Source organism: Agelaius tricolor, unplaced genomic scaffold, assembly GCF_023055355.1.
Source record: "Agelaius tricolor isolate 1412-34295 unplaced genomic scaffold, bAgeTri1.0.p SCAF_3, whole genome shotgun sequence".
In the NCBI taxonomy this organism is placed as follows: Eukaryota; Metazoa; Chordata; class Aves; order Passeriformes; family Icteridae; genus Agelaius; species Agelaius tricolor.
In genome coordinates, this window is record NW_027269263.1 from 9,593,791 (window position 1) to 9,615,063 (window position 21,273).

Sequence of the window (21,273 nt, forward strand, 5' to 3'; positions counted from 1 at the left end):
AGGGTCATTAAAAAAGCAACTTTGATTAACATTTGGCATGTTTTTGCATTTAAGAGAAATTTTTACAAGACCCTAGTCTTGGATATTTGTGCACTCCTGGTGCATCTAATATGCCCAGAAAGTGCACAAACACTACCCACTGTGTCTATTATTACCCTTGGTATCTTTCCCAAGGTCAGCTCTACTATATGCATGGCACAGCTATCACCTAAGATAAAACTCCTATTGGTAATATGTAAGCACAGAGCAGTGTGAATGTATACATTAGCATGTCTACGACAGTGTGACTCTGTGTAAATACACAAATGCATATCCCATACACACAGACTGCTGTGTTCAATCCTAAATGTTTATACCAGAGAAAAAGCTGTTCAATCAGTCACATTTTATGTAAAGAAAACTAGCCTTAAGTGACACATTAATGCAGTCATTTTATCTCTTTCAAGGAAAATATCTACACTTGAAATGATACTTTTGCACACAAGGTCTCCACAGTCATACAGAGTCAGAAATTTGAGACATGCTGTATGCTAAAATTAATGTTTTTCACTTGAGCTCAGTTAATGCCCTCCACTTGTACTCACTTTAATGTTAGCTGACTCTTTAAGGAGGAATGGAATTACCAGATGCAATTCAAACCAAGTGTGATCCATGGGGCCAGCCCAGGGATGCAGTGGCCACTGGTCCTGCCATGGAGAGACCCAAGCCTCCTTGGCAAGCTGAGTGTCAGGTTTAGCTCCACCCCAAGGGGGTAAATCAGCTCTTGCCTCTCAAAGAATGACACCAGGATAGAAGTGTAGCTTCAGGCCTGTTCAGTCACCCAGGCAGACATCTGTGCTCTCCTGGCTCAGATGCTGCTTCTCACTGTCTGCAGACACCCAGAAAAGCTTTGTCATGCCCAGAAACAGATGCAACCAGAATCACTTAATGGTTGCAGCACTTTCTAATTGTTGTGGGTAATTTCTCCGTTTTGGAGAGCAAATTGACTTCTCTTTACCAGAGGGAGCTACATTTAGAAATGTTGAACAAGATTTTAGAGTAGAGAAATGGAGTCCAGTCAATGATGAGGGGCCAAGCAGTACAAACTGTCCTGCTTTTGCACAGACTGCAGCAGCAGTTACCTCTGGTCTAGAGAGTGGCTGAAATTCAGGAGTCCTACTACTAAAATGTATTCATCCTATTCTATGGCAAAGACAACAGGTCTTTTCTGTGGGTACCAAAAGCAAGGGTACAAGTCAGGAGGCTCTGATGTAGCTTTGGAGGAGCTGAACCACAGGATCACAAAAAAGTGCACGGATTTCCCCTGGCTCAAAGAAGAATCATGAGGCAGAGAGAGGAGTAGAATTCACGTCTCCAGACTTCTTTATCAATATGTGTTTTAAATAGCACCACAGTTATCTATAGTACTCCTATTATCCACTTTTTCAGTATCCTGGATTCAGAGTTACTAGTGCCTACATGCAGTCACAACAGCATCCAAGGAACGTTATTCTCAGAGCTGAAGGAGACATCAATCCATAAAGATGACGAGCAGAGGTGCCTGGTAATTACAGCAGAAAACTGAGTTGGGGGGAAAAAAAAAAAGTATTAAAAATTTCTTCTCAATTCTGAATCAAAATTACCAGTTCTAGCTCAACTTCAACTTCCCTCCCCACCTAGATCTGGAAATATACTCCATTTTTCTCCTGACATGTGGCTCCCCCTTCCCACCTTGTGTCTCTGACCTGATCATGGTGCCCATCTTCTGCTACCACTCTACCCCAGGGGTTTGACACTGGAGGACCAGGAGGCACAGCAAGGTATGTTGGGCCAAATACAACGTTCTCAGCCCCCAACATACAAATAGCTGGTTTGTTTGCTTTCAAATAAACCAGCTATCAAATATTTCTCCAGTTGTTGATCATTAAATCAATAATTGGGAAAACAGTCTCTAGTTAGACATCTCTAGGAAGGGCATGGTGTTATTCAAGGCTGCAGCACTGCAGATAAGCAAAGGAAACTGAATGCTAGAGAAAGACAAATAAAACTCGTACATCAAACAGCAAAGAGGAAAATGTGGGAATTAGCTCAGCTGAAGGATCAAATGGTTCTGCACGCCCTTTTTCTCCCCAGAACAAGTCACAACTCCATGCTAATGCCATTGAAGGCTGCCAGCTCAGTCCCTTGGGCAGACTCAGGGACTGGAAGCCAGCACACACAGACCAGCCTCATGGAGCAGCAGATGCCTCCATGGTGCTCCTTATTTCTGAAACAAAAAACACCTGGCAGTGCTCTTTTTAAAGCATTCCATTAAGGCAGAGGTTTTTGGGAAGAGCTGGTGCTCAAAGGCCAGGCCCCAGCTGGTTCTGTGCTATGTGTGGTTGTGCCTGTGAGCCACTGGTGGGGCTGCAGGAGCAGAGGGCAGCAGCACCTCCCATGCAACACAAGCCATGGGAAATCCCCTCCATGTGTTTTTCTAAATAAAACAAATCCAACCTATACATAACCTCTTACATTTTCCTGGCAAAGAAATAAAAGAAATATTAGGACCATTTCTTCGGTTTAGCTACTTTGGTCATATGATCCCACTTGAGATAGCCGAGGTAAGAGTGTCAGAATCAGCATCTTCCAGGTGCCCAGAGCAGGAGTAAAAGCTTTTAAAGAGTAATAGGCAATTCTGTTTGTCTTCCTTTCTCCTTAAAATAAAATAGTTAGGGCTAGAAATTATAGATCACTGCGTTCAGAGAGACAATTCCTTTCCTCTTAAAGGCAGTGCTTTCTTTTGGAAATACAAAGCTGGTTCTTTCTGTCACTGTAGTCTCTGGTGGTGGGGGGGGAATCAACCAACACGTTTGAATTAACTTCAGAATGATATCTCTTGTCAAAAACAAACCAACTTCAAATCAAAATAGCATTTGTTATAGTAAATAGCTTGGTGGGAGGGAGGAGTTTTGAAACCCACATCTAACTCATTACAATTAGGCCTTCATTATACTGTAACAAAAAAAACTCACCAATAAAACAACAAACCAAACCAAAACTGATTTTAAAAAGTTTCTAACTTTCTTTTCACAGACTTATCAAAGAACTAGAGAAAACTATTTCTCCCAAGGGCAAGGCAAAAAAAGTGTCCCACTGTCTCAAACAGAATATCAAAGAATCACTCCAAGGTCAAACATCATCAATACAACAATAAATCTCAAAAATTGCTTCCTTAGCAATGTGGGGGAAAAGGAAGAAACTCTAGAATTTACAACTGAAGAGGTCTTTCCATTTTACATGTAAGACATATTCCTAAGCCATAAATAAGTATTTGCTGCCTACCACTAAAGCACAAGTCTCCTACAAGGCAGAGCCCTCTAAGTGTGAGTGCAGGAGGTGCACAGGTCACTTCAGCATTACTGCCATAACTGTGGGCTTGCATAAGTGAATTCCTTACTCTTCCCCTGGAGGAGGCATGGTCTGAGGTGCCAGATCCATGAAGTCTGCACTGTGCTGACAGGACTGATGTTCACATTGCCTGGCACCTCCAAGGGCTGAGGCACTGGAAAGCAGAGCTGTGAGGACAGCATTTCTCCTGGCTGGACTGAGCTGCACCTCAGGGAAGACAGCAGCTGGGCAAACAAATCCAAGCAAATTCCATTCTGTTCTACCTCAGAATGTTTCTGAAGGTGTTCATACGTGCTTGCCTGTTTGATGGAAAGGCAATCAATTGGGTTTAATTCCTTCCTCTAACTGGTTTTTTTTTTTTTTGAGAATGAAAGAAGTGTCACCTCTCCACCAGCTAGATCCAACAGCTCCATGGAGTAAAGATCTCCTTCCTACCAAAGGCAGCAATCCCTGTGACAGTGAGCTCTGGATGGCCCAGTGCAGACAGTGAGATGTTCTGCTTGGAACACCTGACTGCATGTGCAGAAAAGCTGCATCCAGGAAAGCTGGTAGTGCACAGCTGTACAAAAGCAATGATTGCTATTACACATTTTCAAACCCTTCCAGGCCTAGGAGGTAAGTGCATTATCCATCAAAAGAGACACAGAGACTCAGAGAAGCTGCATGACTCTCTGCAGACCACAGACAGAGGATGACACTTCTTCAGTGTATTCCTAACATCCATTTGTGCAAACCCTAAGTGCAGAATGCACACAACTCTGCTTCATCTATTCCTGCTGTGCCACTCTCCCATGAAGCCACAAGTGGCTCAGCAATGTGACTCCTCACCAGCCTGCATCAAACCACTGTGAGCATCTCACCTGGCAAGAGGTCAGCATCTGCAAACATCCACTCTTGCACTTTCCACATACACAGCATTAAACATAAAAGGGATGGTGTGGAAGCATGTCAAATTCACTCTCCATTCATGCATAAGGTGATAAAAAGAAAGCATTGAGCTAATCAGGAATTAACCCTAGGGATTGATTCCTTCAAAGGCAGGGAAAAAAAAAAGAAATCTCTGTGGTTGTAAAGCTGACAGGAGCTGTGGGTGTTTCCAGGTCTCACCTGACTGGTGCACACACAGATGGGCCATGGCAGAGCTGTACCACGCTCCATGCACCACCAGCATGCTCTCCTTCAGGACACCAGCAGAAACATGGATGGGACACACATATCCTTATCTACTGTGACCAAACAGCAGGGCACTGTGGAGCTGTGGTTATTTCACTCTGCTGCCTGTGCCACTGCTTCCAAGTGAATGATGCCAAAAGTCAGGTGTCAACAGATGGTCTGAAAAACTCAAGCACTTGGTAAGCAAAAGGTAACTTACCAGCTTCAAAACTACCTCAGACACCTGTCTTAATCAGCTTGCTCCTAGAAAAAGAGCCACAAATTCTGTAATCACTACACTTTATTAGGAGTTTTATTTTCTCATCTCATTTAAAAAAACAAAATTAAAAATCAGCATCTTCAGTAGCAGCAGCTACTCGAATGCCAGGCTTAGTAACTCGCTCATTTCCTAAAATAACTAAATTTTTCTTGGTGATCATCTAGTTTTGATAGAAATAGCCACGGATTTCTAATGCTATTTTGATAATCACTGCTGATTGTGTATTAACTACCTGACACACTGACACTGTTTGAAGTATTTGGCAACAACAGAATCTACTTTCCAGTTCACCAGCTGCAGCACCTCTTCAGGAACTGGTGCAAACATACACCAGAAACTGAAACACACAGTCAGAATCCAAAACCAAAACCCCAGAAAGGAGCACTGGCTTCCTCACCCAGAATTATCTGAAGAGAAATCCTTGGCACACATCTCAGACCACCCTAACAAGATCATTCCCTCTCTGTTTCCAGAAGGAAGTCCTGGTCTGTACCAGGTAAAACAGCACAGATTTCAGAAATGCTGAAAATGCCTAAAAACTTTACCTGCATGAGAATTGTGGGTGCTTAGCACTTCTGGAAATTTGACTTTCAATTATGGAATTAAAGCAGAAGGCAGTACTTTCCCATTCCCATAACAGGGTACAGAAATATATCCCATAATATTTCATATTTTATATTAGCATCTCAGAGTAAAATTTTGATATCTACTATTTTCTTTTTCCCTGTAGAAGTCAGCTACCCATCCATTCAGCTGTGTGTTTATGGTCTTTCTCACTCAAGCTTCTGAAAGTCCCTTAAGATATAAGCTCATTTTCCCAATCCTTAATTTCTGCAACCTCTAATTCCACTTGACAAGCCCATTTGAGCAGGATGAAGAAGCACACAAATCTTTGAAAGAGAAGTGGAACATTCCAAAAGGAAATAGGAAAATCAACAAATTGCTCCAGGAATTAGAACAAGCCTTTTCACCTTGTGGTTGCTTTTCATTCTTTGACTGCAGGCTGCTTGATTAGGTGGGGAAAGCAAAAAAAAACGAAACAGGTAAAATTCAATGCACAAATCTGCAGTACTTAAAAGCACGATCTTTGGAAAAGCAACTTGGTTCATGGTGAATTTGCTCTTGAGAAGGTAACAGGGAACAAGAGGAGCCTAACAAAAACCAAAACCCACACAGCAGCTTGGCACCCCAACGTTTAACTGAGGCCAAGGAGCCACAATGAATACTCATTACCCCTCCCAGCTGTAAATTTCTTACTCCTCATTTCACCTACACTCTCCTGCTCACCCCTACTACTGTGCCATTTCAAAACCTTTCAGCTCTGAGTGGGCCTTGAAATACTAACTCAAATCAGAAGAAGAAAATGGCAGATTAAAAGGAGTAATTCAGCCTTAATATGCTGAAAATGGCAGACCTCCCTGCCCCCGTGATAATTACCTACACCACCCTGCTGCAGGCAGTGAGAGCCCATTTGGTGAGATGCTGAACATATTCACAGGGAGCCAAATCAGAACTGCTTCAAGCTGTGGCTGTATTTACTCCGAGCACCACGCTCCAAACCTGCTCTTTCCAAACACCTACCGAGCAAAAGAAAATCCGACGCGCAAGGTGTTCTGACAGTTCTTGTGGCTGCTTTCTGAATCCAAACCAGCAGTCACATGCAGACCAAGGCAGCTTTTCCCTTTAGCTTGAGTCTGTCAGCTGGCACAGAGAGCTCCCTGGGAAGGCTCCCCTGCTCCTGCCAGCCCCACCAGGGACCCGCACGCCGCGGACACGGCTGCGGCGCTCGGCGGAGCAGGAAGGCAGCACTCAGTGAGCTCGGGGTGCCTGCAAGGGGCTCCCCCTTTCCTCCAGATTTCACTGAACACTCTTTCTGGCTTATTGCTCTCTCCCTGCAGCAAATATTAACAACAGAAGCAGCACAGGAAAAAACTCGCTGCAAAGGATTAAGAACATCAGTCCTGACCTTCTCTCTATGTGGAAGGAATTCAAGTGGCCCTCAGGAAAATGAAAGCAGGATTTATTTTAAATGGACCTTTTATGGAAATGACTGTGGTTTCCAGCTCGTCAGATAGACTCCATCAATAAATAGCCTTATTCACCTTGCTGTGCCTTTGAAGCAGGTATTGTTCTGGAAGTGTTGTGGCATATAAATTTTGCTAGGCATACTTTCTAACTATGCTGGTACTGCTGTAGAATATTAGAAAAGGCAATTGTTCCCCAGAAAGGTCCATAAGCTGTGATTTATTAATGAAATGCCAAACCTGGGAAACGAGGCAAAGGTCTCATGAGTGCAGGGTAAAGTAAATAGCATGACAAAATACACATAATGAGTGCTAGCAAAAACAACAGAAACATGCACACAAAGAGAAGATGCAAATGCATTCCTCTCCTGGATGATACTGAACGTTGTCAGCCAAGAAATTTAGTCTGAAAGTCACTGAAGAATATGCTCAGATGCTATCCACACATATAATCCACCAGATAAATGGCAATATGATGCCAATTACAGCACGAAATAAAGTCATCACAATATGGTATAAAATGCCTTGTCTTGGCTAAGAAACACCATGCAGGGAAATTCAAAGAGGCAGCATCACCTTCAAAATTAGCTCTGAAATAAAAAACAACCAACTGTAGCATATAAAAGATCAGGATAATACATATGTCAGTCACATGCCATGAATATAACCTGAAAACCATCACAATTTCCTGTACCATATGTAGCCACATCACACAGAACAGCCAAGCATGTTCTCTATAAAAGTTATATATTTTATATATATATATATATAAAATATATTATTTATATATATTTATATAGATTATATATATTTTAGGGGGGGGTTTTGTTGGTTTTTTTTTTTTTTTTAATTGATGTGAAATGTTAGTAGCATGTCGTCCTCGGACATGAGCAAACTGCTGCACATCATTATGTGCTCGGGCTGAAGGAGCAGAAGGTGCTGTGAACCACCAGAAGGCACCTTCACAATGCTGGTCACGAGTACAAATGTGTGAGGGCTGTCAGTATGAGGTGCAATACTCTCCCACACTCCCCCAGATTGCCCAGGTGCAAAAGCCACTGCTTTAAGTCAGTTTTCCAGATCACCCCACTGAATTAGCCCATTACACACACGAGTTTTCCCACAATCAGCCCTCCATATGTCAGGTACCACAGGGAAAATGGAATCCCATCCATCACGTGCTCTGCATACATACATTCACAGCTAAAACCGTGGGACAAGCTGCTAATTAGGCAGCGACCTAAAAATGCCATGCAGAGTGGAGCTTCAAACATCTGAAGGGTCTTCCCTTTCATGCTCATTGAATTATTATGACATGTCAAAGAAATAACTGTCATCCTGATGATAATGCCAAGAACTGTCCTCCCTCCAGTTCACCAGGTGCTCCCCGTATCTTCCAGCAAAGAAAGGCAGTGCCACGGGCCCTTGGCTACCCCAGTGGCCTTCTGAAGCACCAGATTATTTTTCTGACCTTGTGACTGGCATGCTTAACATCCACTGAGAGAATGCCTCATCCATTTCCTGGCACCTCTGTAATCCATCTGGAAGTCACACCACAACCATTCCTCATAGCCAAGGCTATCTTTGTCAACGAACAATAAATGTCATCCTCTTTTCCCAACTATTAAAATTCCTCCAGGATGCAGGCATTTTCAATAGCACCCCGAGCCTTTGTCACGTCCCCAGCACTCTGCCTGAAGCCTGTGTGAGGACATTCACTGCAAAGAGTTGAGCAGAACAAGTCCTGCCTGGGGAGCTGCTCACAGGGAGCTCTCCAGCTGGTGAGAGGGATTCACACTACACAGGAGAAGCAACCCAGAGAACACAAGTTATACCCAGTTAACAAAGCCATTTTTTAAGTGATCTCCTCATTAAGTAAAGAGGAAGACAACAGTGAAGGTTCACGAGCAGGATGAGAAGGGAGGCCTCTCTCTCCAAACAAACTAGAGAACTGCCTTCTCTTGTTTCTGCAGTTTCCATCACTAAATCCCCATCTAGTAACAGACATGTTCCAAGGAAAGCACCCACGGGTGGAAATCTTCCACTGATTCTCTTTCTGAGGTATAACAACGTTCACAAAATGAAACAAGAAAGCTTTGTGCCTTAGATGTCCTTTATCAGCACCACACATACATGCCCAACAGAGTTATTACCCTAATCACAAACGTCAACAAACTAGCCCTGGTTAAAATTCAACGACAACAAAGGCAGAAATCCAATCCATGATTCTCCAATTACAGTCCACACAAAACATTCTGTGAGTCTCCTGTGAGTCTGTGTTGTGGATGCACACACATCACCTCTTGCCACTGAAAATCAGTTCAATGTTCACTGGACCAATGTCTTCACTGCTGCCAAAACAATTTCCAGCATTTCCATTCTCTGTGCTGCAGAAAGGAAAGCAATGGTGCCACTGAGAATGAATATGAGGTTTCATTCTCTCTTACCCCTGCACACCTACACTCTAAAGAAAGAGGCACACACAGACTGCGTGCCTGTTCACTCTACAATCATTCCCTAGGAAATTGCAAGCTACCTCTTCCAGGTGAGACCTTGCAATGAAAAAGGAGAGAAAAATGGCTGCTAAGACTATTCTGTGTGCTTCCAAAACAAAGCAGAACATCTTACACTTTACCAAATGTGAGAAATCAACTGATAGATCTTGTGCTGCCTCTAAGCTGTAAAGCACCGAGTAATAGCTTGTCTGGGGCTTGACTGAAGGATGGTCCTTCCTGGGGGAAGCAATGCCCTGTAAAAGGCCACTACTGCTGCATTTGGAGATGCTTTCCTAAGACCCCAATACAATGAATTGTGCCTCAGTTCATGTGCCCTGAACTCCCCTCTCCTTGTTATAAAAGGGATTGTTTGAAGTCAAATGGCATCATTTATTTCCAGGCAAAGTGCTGCTTCCTGTTTGCTTTCCTCGGTAATTCATACCACTCAACCCAACACTACCACTGAAGGGTAGTACCACAATTCAGAGATTGTGGAGTTGTTAAAAATAAAACAGAAAATAGCATCAGAAATGTAGAATTTCCTGAAAAGCAAAATATTTCCAATTATACTTCTAATTATGTATGTACATACGCACCATCCCTCAAAGTGTTCAAGGCCAGGTTGGATGGGGCTCTGAGCCACCTGCTCTAGTGAGAGGTGTCCCTGCCCATGGCAGGGAGGTTGGATCTGGATGGTCTTTGAGGTCCCTTCCAGCCAAACCCTTCTGTGACTCCATACCAAGGGCTGAGGGAAACACGTCTAAGGTGATCCCCAGGAATCATCACCAGCTCCATGCTCCCAGCTGGAGGCTGCCAGTGCTCATGAGAGCCCTTTGTCAGGATGGTTCTAGTTTTACTGGATTAGATACAAAAGCAGATCACTTCAGATCCAATTCATTCAGTGTTTGGGGTTTTCAAGGCTAAACACAAAGGAATCTTTAAGATGAATTTCAAAGCCCAAATTCAGTGCCCAAATTTCAGTGCCCAAAAAGCAAAATTCATGTTGTTGAACATTAACAGTGGTCAAGAGAAAAACTGAACTTCTCACAAAAAAATTACAACTTGCAGTTTCAAATTAAACAGTGGTATTCATAAATCCAGACTGAATTGTTTTTTTTTAAGAAGTAATAAAAATATGATAAAATCTTTTTCAAGAAAACCAACAGTATTAATCCTACATATAGTTCTGACAGCAGGAGAAGAAATAAAAAGCAAATAAAACTTCAATGAACATGGAATAAGATTTTTCAGAAGTCTTCAATACTGGGCTAATGAGAATTTTATCATTAACTTTCTTGAGAACAGGATTAGGTCTAATACAAACAGTTCTGAATATTTCTAGCAGTGAGTAATGGAGGCAGGATGAATATGAGATGATGTACAACCTGCAGGTAGAACTGGTGAATACCTAATAGGGTGTTTTCCCATATTTGCCATACAGCATCTGTGAATGTATTATCTAAATTAATAGCTCTGCAGTCTCAAACTGTTTTGGTTCATTTTCTGTCTCTTATCAGGAGCACAGGGAAGACTGCCAGGGTAGAATGAAAACGTACATGACCTGCACATTTTAGCATAACAGGTATTAAAACCTGACACCCTTCAACTATGCTTTTCAGCCATACTCACATTTAAGGAAGAGAAACTTTTGTGCTATTTCCAAAGTGAGTACTGACACCTCTCCTAAAGAAGCTTCCACAACTCAACCGAAACAGAAACAGCTTGTAACTCCCTATGATCCACAAAAAAGACCCTTCCATGGAAGTGCATATCTGACTTCTGACAAGGCTTATACAACCTCACTTTCACTTCTGTGATATGATTAATGGTGTCTCTGAAATGCTGAATTGGGAAGTATGGCTTACCAACTGTATTATTTACACTAAAGAACAATTTCCAGGTCATTTCCGATTTCCCACATTCCATTACTCTGCTGATAAAAAAGATCTCCTCATCAAGATGTATGCAATGTTTAGGTTTTAGAAACCTAGCAAAAGTGCAAATAGAGGAATCGATTTTATTTTCAAAAGGCTCTGCAAATGACAGTTCCCAGTCCTGTTTAAAGTAAGTGACAAAAAGCTTAATGATTATGGGAGAGGCAGAGATGCTTAAAAACTTCAGTGGGGTTTGGATCATTAACAATAATTGAATGCAGTAGTCCGGGCCAAGTTCTGCCCTCAAATCAGACCAATTAAAGACTGAGACATTCAACTAGAGAGACATTTTCATCAGTTGAGCTTGCCTGCATTAGTTATTACTGGAATGATTTTTCACCTCACTCCAATGCATTCCAGAGGAAAACATGTGCTTACCAACCATTTCATCTGGAGACCAGGAAACAAAACACTTTTGTATTTATTTTCTTTTTAGGTTGTACTGCACGGCTTTTGGTGTTACCTTGAATGCAGCAACGCAGTGTAGGCTGAGCAATGTCATCACCAGCAGCAGGAACACCGTGGCCAAGTTCCTGACGTCCCAGATGGACTCCACCAAAGGGATGCTGCCGACCTGCCAGTCGTAGCACAGGGTGATCGGTGCCAGCAGCAGCCACGCATTGAAGGCCAGAAGGTAGGAGTAGGTTAAAAACCTGCAAATGAAAACAGGTCATGTAATCCATGGAATGGCTGCCAGCACAGGAAACATCCTCCTTTGGCATTTACCACATACAGGAGGAGGAAACAAGAAAAAAAACTAATCAACAACACTGCCCCAACAGGCAGCACCACACCTCCCTGCAAACAGAGATGCTGCCATAGGTGAGGGGCACTTTAACAGGTCATTTGAAGAAATAGCATAAGATCTGTAATAGTTACATGGTTACATGCACCAGCCTTTGGAAAACTAACAGAACTTCAACTCCCATTTGAATGTTAGATTTTTGAAGTGACTTTATACCAATTTAAACAATAAATGAATAACTACGCAGGTACATACATATATATTGAACTTTTATACACTTCACTGCATCACTGCTGCAAATATCCCTTTAGCTGTGTTTAACTTACAATTTAGAATTTTTTTTATCTGCACAACATGGAGCAATTAAAGTCAGACCCTTTTCTCTTTGCAAATCAAGGAACAGGGAGAAAATACAGAAGAAAGGAGGGGCAGAGTGATTCTTAGCTGATCCCATCACAGTCTCTTAGGGCTGGGGCCAGATTGCATGAGATGTGCCATAGAAGTGATGGTCAAGTAGGGATTTCAAATTGTTGCAATCTTCAATAATTGTTATTCTCAAGAGAGAGGAAATTAATGGGGAATGGGAATGGGGAGAGTGCTACCCTCTGGGAAGTATGCAGGGCTTTCAAAGGACTAAAAAAGAACAGCATGTGTGCCACTGGGTTAAAGAAAACAAGAAAAAAGACAAATCAAACCAACATCCCTCTGTGCCCCAGGCTTTTGCTTCTTGGCATCTACTTGCCAAAAAGCACATCTAAAGTTGAAATAGTTTTAAGTACAAGAGACTGCAGATTGATCATTCCAGTAATTGTGAAGTCAACCAAGTAAAATTGTGACAGCCTTCAAAAGAGACAAACCCATCCCTTGCTTGCTAATGGAATAGTCCAAATTGTACACAGCACCAAAAGTGGCAAATACTCAAAAAAAGGAAAAAATTACATTCCATCCTGCCTAGGATTTCTTCCATCTGAGCCTGCTTTGGCAGCTGTTATCACACCCAGTTGCCATGGTACCTTACAGGTTTATTAAAATGGTAACAAAGGATGGCAGAAATGTCAAGGCAGGTAGACAGAGGATTGTCTCACTTGCCACTTACAAACATGGCCCTTTGTGGCAAAAATGCAGCCTCTTACAACAGCACTTACAACATCAGATTTGTTGCAGAATGGTAGGACACTGAAGCTCAGTGTGACTCCAGGCAGGAAGTTCCCAGATGGGTGTTGGGCCCTGAATTTCTGTGAAAACATACTTAAATAACTACAAAGTGAGGGTATCAGTTTCTCTTCTCATCCAAAAAACAAATGTCTCCAGCAGCACAGTGACCCAAAAGCAAGGAGGCTTACTGAGATGGAATGTGTCATTGTAAACAGTCACAGAGGCACATTCTCATTTTCCCACAGATCCTTCTCAACTCCCAATTCTGGGAAGTGGAATATTCCCACATTTTTAAGGTTTTCAGCCATTTGATACACTTCTCTTCCATCCCCTGCACTTTCCTCACCTTCTCACCCTGAGGTACTAAACAAAAGGGAAAGAAAGAAAATCAATCTTCTCTTAACAGAGGCAGCGATTAAAAAGCCAGTTCCTATTTAAGAGAGCATCCCTCAAAAACATAACCTAATTTTGCTCAAGCGATTCTTAAAATTTTGATTGTTCACTCTTCCTAAAGAAACAAATGTGTTTTCTAGTCACCAACCCTTCTGGCACACATTACAGAGAGACACAGCAACACAAAATCCTCTGAGACTTAATCACACCAAGGCACTCACTCGTGACATTATGTGTGGCCTGACCCACCTCTGCTCAGCCACAATAAAACACACTTCTCCATCACCCTCAACACATCAGCTCAGAAAAGGCTGCCAGCATTTATTTACAGCTACTTACTTCAAAGCCAAACTCAGATCCATTTCTGGCTTTATTGTTAAAACAAAAGCATGTCTTTTCAAATGAATCTGGATAATGTCATGGCATATGATATTGTTACTACAAGTACGTATATTTGACAGGATTTCCAGAAGCACTGAGTTAGTTTGCACTTGATGCTTTAGAAGAGCCCAGTTTTTGGAGGGAGTGTCCTTTTATGCCCTGGCATATATTAACATTTTCAACAGGCATCACAATATTCATAGAAGTTTGTTTGCAAACCACAACACACACCAGAAAACCCTCCCCTGCTTCCTCAGACTGGGCTGCTGGGTAGGAAGGAACAAGATGACATTTGGGATCTTTGCAGCACTGCAGTGAAGGACAGACTAGCTGCTTTTCTGCATCTCCACTGATAAGGCAGGAGCTGATAGATCCTTACACAGCACAGAATAAATGAACAGTTTGCTGCCATAACAAATTGAGTCCACTTAATTTCAGAGGTATTCAGAGTTGTCAGATCAGTGTGAGTTAATGCATTTCTACTGGAAAGGTAGGACTGCATTTCTACTGGAAAGTTGCTGTTGAAGATGGGAAGACAACTCCAGGCCACTGACTGACGAGGACAGGTTTGTAAGCAAGTGTCTGTTTCCAAGTGCTTGTGAGGTTTCAGTCTTCCTTGGGAGCCATATGCACAGCTTGCTCCCAGAGGCAGCTCCTGAAGGAGAACCATCGCCCCATTCCACTATGGCAATAATTAGCCCTTAAATACTCTCTTCCAACAGCAGTGAAACATTTTAAAGCCTGTGACAATCATCACCACCAGTGTCCAGTTGGGTGGCTGGCCTCTGCAGACACCCTCCTGGGGCCACATCTCCAGGCTGAGCCCACGCTCCCTCTCTGAAGGCGCATGTGACATTAGCAGTCATGGCACCTGAGAGCCATGGAGGCACTGCCTGACGTTTGGAGGCACTCAAACAAAGCCTTCAGCAGGCTCTGAGTCAAGCAAAAGTTTGGATATGCCTTCAGCATTGGTAGCCTGTCCTTGAACATGATGGATGGCCGTATAAAATAAAGCATTTATAAACTATTGCTATTCTGTGTACCAGGAACAAAAAAATAACAAGATGCTAATAATAGTTACTGACAATCCAGGGCTGCTTTTTATTTATGGCTCTCAAAAGCATATGATATTCCTTCACATCTATGTGGCTCTTGTATCACTAGACTAAGGAGAAAGCTAAACACAGGAGAAAGTTTGGAAGAAACCTCTTACCCAAAGCCAACACCTCAAGGAACTAATTTGCAAATTTTGAAAAGACTTGAAGATTCTGAAATCACTCCAGGAGCTAATTACATTTCAGCAGCCTACCTGCAAATGGCAACAAGAGTATTTTCTTCTAATTAGTTGACTGAGTGAATTAGATTTTAAATTAATGATCTTCTTGATATTGCTTCTAGTGTCTGCTGGAATTCCAAGGGAGAAAAATTCCTCCCACTCTCTCAGTTAATCCCATGAAAATCAGAGTATTACTGGTGAGGTGACTGGAAGATTCTGCCTCTTAACTGGCAAACAGTTTTCCTCCAGGCCAGGTAACAGCATTTGCATTGCAGCAATTTTTTAATTTGCAAAATGAACATGGAAATCCACATTTCAGTGGGTTTCAAGTGTTCTCTTCAATTCTCATCATCGCTGGCATGCTCAGAAAAACACAGTTCCTCCTGTAGGTAGCCAGTGTTGTCATGGCAATCCAGTTTGTTTAGCTTTCATTTTTTTTAGTTTCAATGTTCTGTTGCATGCTTTGAGATAAATACAGGATGACTCATATCTAGAACTTGTTGCAGAAAACAACATCTGAACTGATTGTTTCTGCTGCAAAAATGAATGCAAAAGGGTACTACTCAAAGCCATAACAATATGACAGGAAAATACTTGAGGAATTGCTGTAACAGAGACCAAGGAGCTTGGAAAAGCCTTCATCTCAGCTCTGCCAAACCCAGGCAATCAGAGCACAAGGAATCTGAGACTAGGTAAAAAAAAAAAAAATACAAGATTTATAGAAATGTATGAGGCTTTTCCTGTCTTTTCTGATTTTGGAGCAGTTTAAGCTTTCTCCCCACAGCATCCAGGGACTATGGATTTCTTTCTAAAACTGTGCTGCAAGAGTGATCACAAAGCTCTGACCATGTCCCACCAAAGCTGCATGGAAAAGTGGGGGCCTATATGATAACAGTGATATAAAATAAATATATAATATGCATTATATGTATATTATACATATAATTACAGACATGTACATTATAGATTACATGCATATATAATAGTGATACTATTTTTTCTAAGTGCATACTGTGCTGCAACCCACCAGACCCTCAGTTCTGGGCCAGCCCATCCCACTCCTGGCAGACAGCCCCTACCCACAAAGACCCATCAGGGTACCCACCTGCAAGTGAAACATCTCCCAGCACTGGGGATTTTAGCAAAGCAGAGGCAAACCATCCTCCTGGTTGGGGAAAAATGGGCTTGTCTAGAAGGCAGGTAATAAGTGCACTTAACTAGTACTTGGGGAAAAAAGAAGGGGAGGATCTATCTTTATGGGGGGAAAAAAGGTGGGGATCTGAAACAGAAGCAGGAATACAATTTTTGCCCTTTCAGAAGTCACAGAACCTGTGGTTATGCTCTTCTGACACAACCTGCACACTGCCAGGCACTCAGGGAGATTTCAGTTCACTATAAGGGTAAGAAGAGCTTTTTTATTAGGGAAAAGAGCTTCTCATTTGTATTAACAGCTGAACTGATTTTGGCTCAAGGCTCTCTTCATCCTCTTACAAAGCCCTAAACCCAAGTGTGTTTGACAAGGCAGTTCACAATAATGCCCTCCTAGGATACATGTGGCTGCAATTATAACCAGGTGGTGGTATTTTGGATATTGCCTTCAAATTGTAATATTTACACTCCCCCTAGGGAACTCCCAGTCCAGTCATACCTTCCCACACGAGTTTATTTTTCTGCTCTGTATATTGTCAGCCTGAACATTTTCTTTTCAGAGCCTTAGAAGAAAAAAAATTCCCACTCTGTCTATCCAGCTCATTCAGAGATAGTGGAGTAAACTACACAAACAAGGAGCAGACAGACAAATTCCATTTAACATCCAAATGCGAGTATTAGACAGAAAATACTTGTAACTAGAAAAGTACCTGTGTATTCCCTTTCACCAAACCTTCTGCATTTAGGTTTGCAGAGCTGCCAATCAGTAGGGGACAAGAGTAGGAAAGACAGGGATGAACAAAGTGCTGCAGCCTGATGAATAGCAAGGTAACTCCTCTGGAAGGTGGGCTTGTGTGCACCAGGGACATGGGGGAAAGCAGACATGCTGTCTTCTATAGCTACACTGCCTGAAGAGCTTTACTCTGTCTCTCTCAGTTGTTTCAACTCTGTGGCTAAGAACCTGAAAAATACAAAATTCTCTACAAGAATTTGAAACAGCCTGTGAGTTTCCAGTGAAACCCAAGCCTCCTGTCAGAATCTCAGTGCTGAAAAACCTGGGACTGACTTCACAGTGTTTTCCCCCTGTGCTGTGGATGAGGATGTGCCTTGTGATCACACCTGACCCTCAGCTCCTCACCAACAGCAGCACATTCCAGTGTCATGCAGCCCAAATTCACCAGCAGAGCCCAGCAGTGGGCAGCTGCTTCAGGAGAGGATCACTGAGGCAGCAGCAGATGGAGGGTTCTGTGGACAGCCACTGAGATGCTCAAGAAATTCAAAACCAGACCTCATAAACCTGCTGGGGTAATGTTTCTGGAAATGGCTCACTGTATCCCAGAGCACTGCCCACCCAGTGCTGCTGGGAGCCAAAGGGATGTTCTGGGCACGCTGCTTTGCCTCAGAGGCTGGCCACTCTCCACCCCTTCTGTGTGGAAGGGTTTTGGAAAGCAAATTCAGACACAGGCTCTGGCAGGGAAGGCTTGTTGTGTAACCAGCACTTGCAGCAAGCACCACAGCCCATTGAAATGCCTATCAAATCCCACAGCAGCACTGCCAGGGTCTGCTCATCACACCAAGAACTCTTGGCTGAGAGAGATGGTGAAATCTTTCCTGTGGCTCTGGGAGTGCCACCTTCTCTGCAGGGCAACCTCTGCTTTGGAGAATCATCTTCCAAGCCAGGCCTTCCCCAACTCCCAACATCCAGTGGAATAAAGACTACAGTTTATGCTTAATGCATGGGCTGTCTGGCCCCTGGGTAGGCATGAGAGCAATTTTTACCAACATTGCTGTTCTCTCTTTTGTTAGAAGTGAGCCCTGACTGCTGGGTGCCTGCAGGTATTACACGTAGGGCTGAACTTAAACACCTTTGAGCACGCAACAGAAAGCACTGACAAACCAGGCAGAACCTCACCACCCAATCAGCATGTGCCAGCCTGGCTGATTAAGAGCTGGTATGTCTATTTTATAGGGGTCTATTTTAATGCTATTTTCTAGCCTAAGGTCCATGAAAACTCCATATCAAAGTAGTTGCTACACTTGACTTCTATTTCCTTGGCAGAACTGGCTGGCACAGGGACCCATTTTCCCAGCACAGGTCCATGGTTCCCCTCTTGGTAGTTCATTGCCTTTGAAGTTACAACTGGGATGATTAAATGCAATGCTCAGAAAACAGTCATAAATCTCTGTGAAAAGGATTATGTGCCAGTTTTTATGTATAAGCACTTCTTCAGCTTTCTGCAGCACTGAATTCTCATTTACCTGATTGAAATAGCAAAGCAATACAGAAAGCCAGCTTACAGAGAGAACAGTTCAACCACAGGACAATGTTATCTCAAGGCAGTCCTAGCAGAAATGCATTAACTATTTAAGGAAGCACCACAAATAACCTGCTTCACGCCCAGGGTGATCAGCCACCAGAGATCACAAGGCAAATGCCAGCAGAAATTAATATAACTTGACTCCCAAAGACATAGCTTTTTTAAAAAGGAGACTTAATTAGAAGTTACAGGTAAAATTCAATCTGTTTCTCACAGGTTGAGACATGCTGCACAACGGATTTTTCCCTTGTCTTGCCACAGTATTGGTAATAAAATCTGTTTATCCAGAGGCCTCCTACTTCTTTCCTCTCAAGAAGGGCAGAAGAAAAAAACATTGAGCAAAACATCTGAAGCATGTCAGCCCTGCACTCAACACCCTCCTGACTTGGACCTGCACTTTTGGTACACTGTTTGCATAAAGCTGGGTAGCCCTCAAAACCTTTCTAGTTGCATTCTCCCTCAAATTCTGTCTGATACGAGCAAGAATGTTTGAACAGAGGTTTGGGATTGGTTTTTCTATCTCAAATATTGCTTACCCATTGCAGATTTTGAGATCAAAGTCTGTGTTGTTTAAGGTAAGGCCACTGGAGACAGTGCATTCTGCAACAGCCTGGATGGACAGGCTTCCATGGCAGGGCTTAGGAATAGAAGGATTCCCAACACCTTCACTTCTGCCTCCACTGAGAAAGGCAATGACAGACACATCTCATCTCCTCAGACCACCTTTGCCAAGCAATACATTGAGGGCCATGGAAATGTGGCTCTCATTTGTGCCACTAAGCTTTGAGGTACTTGGGAATATCGCTGGTAATTTTAACAACAGTAACTTAGTGAGCATGCTGAACAGATGACTGCTTCTAAAGACTGAAAAACTGTCATCATTTCAGCATATTATGCCCTTCAATTGTTAAATAAATTATTATCTGTCTACTTTAATTTATACATTTGTGTTGTCCAAGATTGGAGACAAGTTACATAGAACACATAGGCATTTTCTAGGGCCAAACTGAGCCACATCAAAGGTCTATCCAGCAGTGACCAGAAGTCCATGCCAAGTAAAGCATAAAAGATGATAATTTTCCCTCAGTTCCTAGCTGGAGTTTCTGAGTTGGATGTGGTCTCTCCATATTTAGTAGCCTGGATTTCTTATTTCAACTTGGCAAATCTCTCTTAGACCCTGCATAAAGGTTCAGCACACACTTGGTGTCCTGCAGGAGGGAGCTCCAGCTCAGCTGCCTGTTGTGTGTCACACCCTTGGCTTGCTTGGAACCTGTCTCCTCTTAGATTCCTTTGATACACCCTAAGTTCTACATGCACAGACCCCTCACACCCCCAGTCCTGCACTGTAGGCTGTATCAGCTCTAAGGGATCACAGATTCTGACCTCACAAGTCACTGCTTTTTCAACCCCCTAACTGACACCTACCCCTAATGGTGGCCCCAATAAACCCAGCCAAAGTTACAGTGCTCCGCTGGGTTCATCCTGTGTCAGCCCAGACCCCAGCTCCAGGCCTAGCTTCATGAATTTCACAAAGGCTGCCACACATTTCCAAACTACTGTTTTTCTTTTTTATTCCACTGTTATCAGCCTTCCTTCCAGTCCCACAGAGCTGGCCAAGTCTTAGAATAATTTTCAGCTCTGTTGAAAAGCATAACATTTACCCTGGCGAGACATACATAAAAACCACATTTCCAGCTCAAATAAAGACAACTCTTTGAAAACAAAAAACTCCCATTTGTGACCCAAATAACCTTCAGAGTTACAAAACAACTTGCCCACTGCCTGACTCTAATCCTTGCTTTGACTACAGTAACGATGTTACTAATCACTTCAAGAGCACTACCCAAAACTGATCCTTTAGTTTCTGTCTCAACACCAAACTTAGCTCTTCCACTGCCTTCTTCCCAATTCAACCCAAGCTGCAGTTAACATCTTGGCTTCAATGCTGTATGCTAATTACTGCCTTCAAAACCTTGTTAAAAGCTTCCCACACCAGCTCTTCACATGCTGCTGCTGCTGTAGCTGTCCACAGGTGAGGAACACACCCTGCTTAGGAGCTTCTCTGAAGTAGCACAAACGCTCCTGCAGGACAGTAGCAGGGTGTCCCCCAACTGGGGAATAACCTGCAATGACTCCAGTGATCTCAGCAGGCTGAACAATTCCTTTATTAAGCTTCCTATATTATACTACATACTAATAATATACTATATTCTACACTAAAGAAAAACCTGTGACCCCTTACAGACAGTCACAACACAGCTTTGACCTAATTGGTCAATCAATCCAAACAACCAACACCAGAGTCCAGTTAACAAATCACTTTGGGTAAACAATCTCCATAACACATTCCACATGTGCCAAACAACAGGAGCAGCAAATAGAGATAAGAATTGTTTTCTCTTCTTTCTCTGAGCTTTCTCACTGCCTTCCCCAGGAAAAATCCTGGGGAAGTTGTGCCTCCTGGTCTCTGTGAAGAGAGCTGTGACCACACCTGCAGTCCTCCCCTGGACTCATTCCAACATCTCCATGCATTTCCTGTGCTAAGGACCCTGGAGCTGGATGCAGTGTGCCAGGAGGGATCTCACAAGAGCAGAGCAGAGGG

General features: G+C 42.9%; 1 protein-coding gene across 2 annotated transcripts in view; it reads right to left on the reverse strand.

Moving 5' to 3' along the window:
* Positions 1-21,273, reverse strand: part of TMTC1 (transmembrane O-mannosyltransferase targeting cadherins 1) — a 150,569-nt gene that overhangs the window by 63,220 nt on the left and 66,076 nt on the right. For both annotated transcript variants that reach the window (XM_071422391.1, XM_071422390.1), the window contains exon 8: positions 11,718-11,907. In XM_071422391.1, coding sequence (XP_071278492.1) covers positions 11,718-11,907 — 190 coding nt within the window. The remainder of the gene's footprint in view (positions 1-11,717; positions 11,908-21,273) is intronic.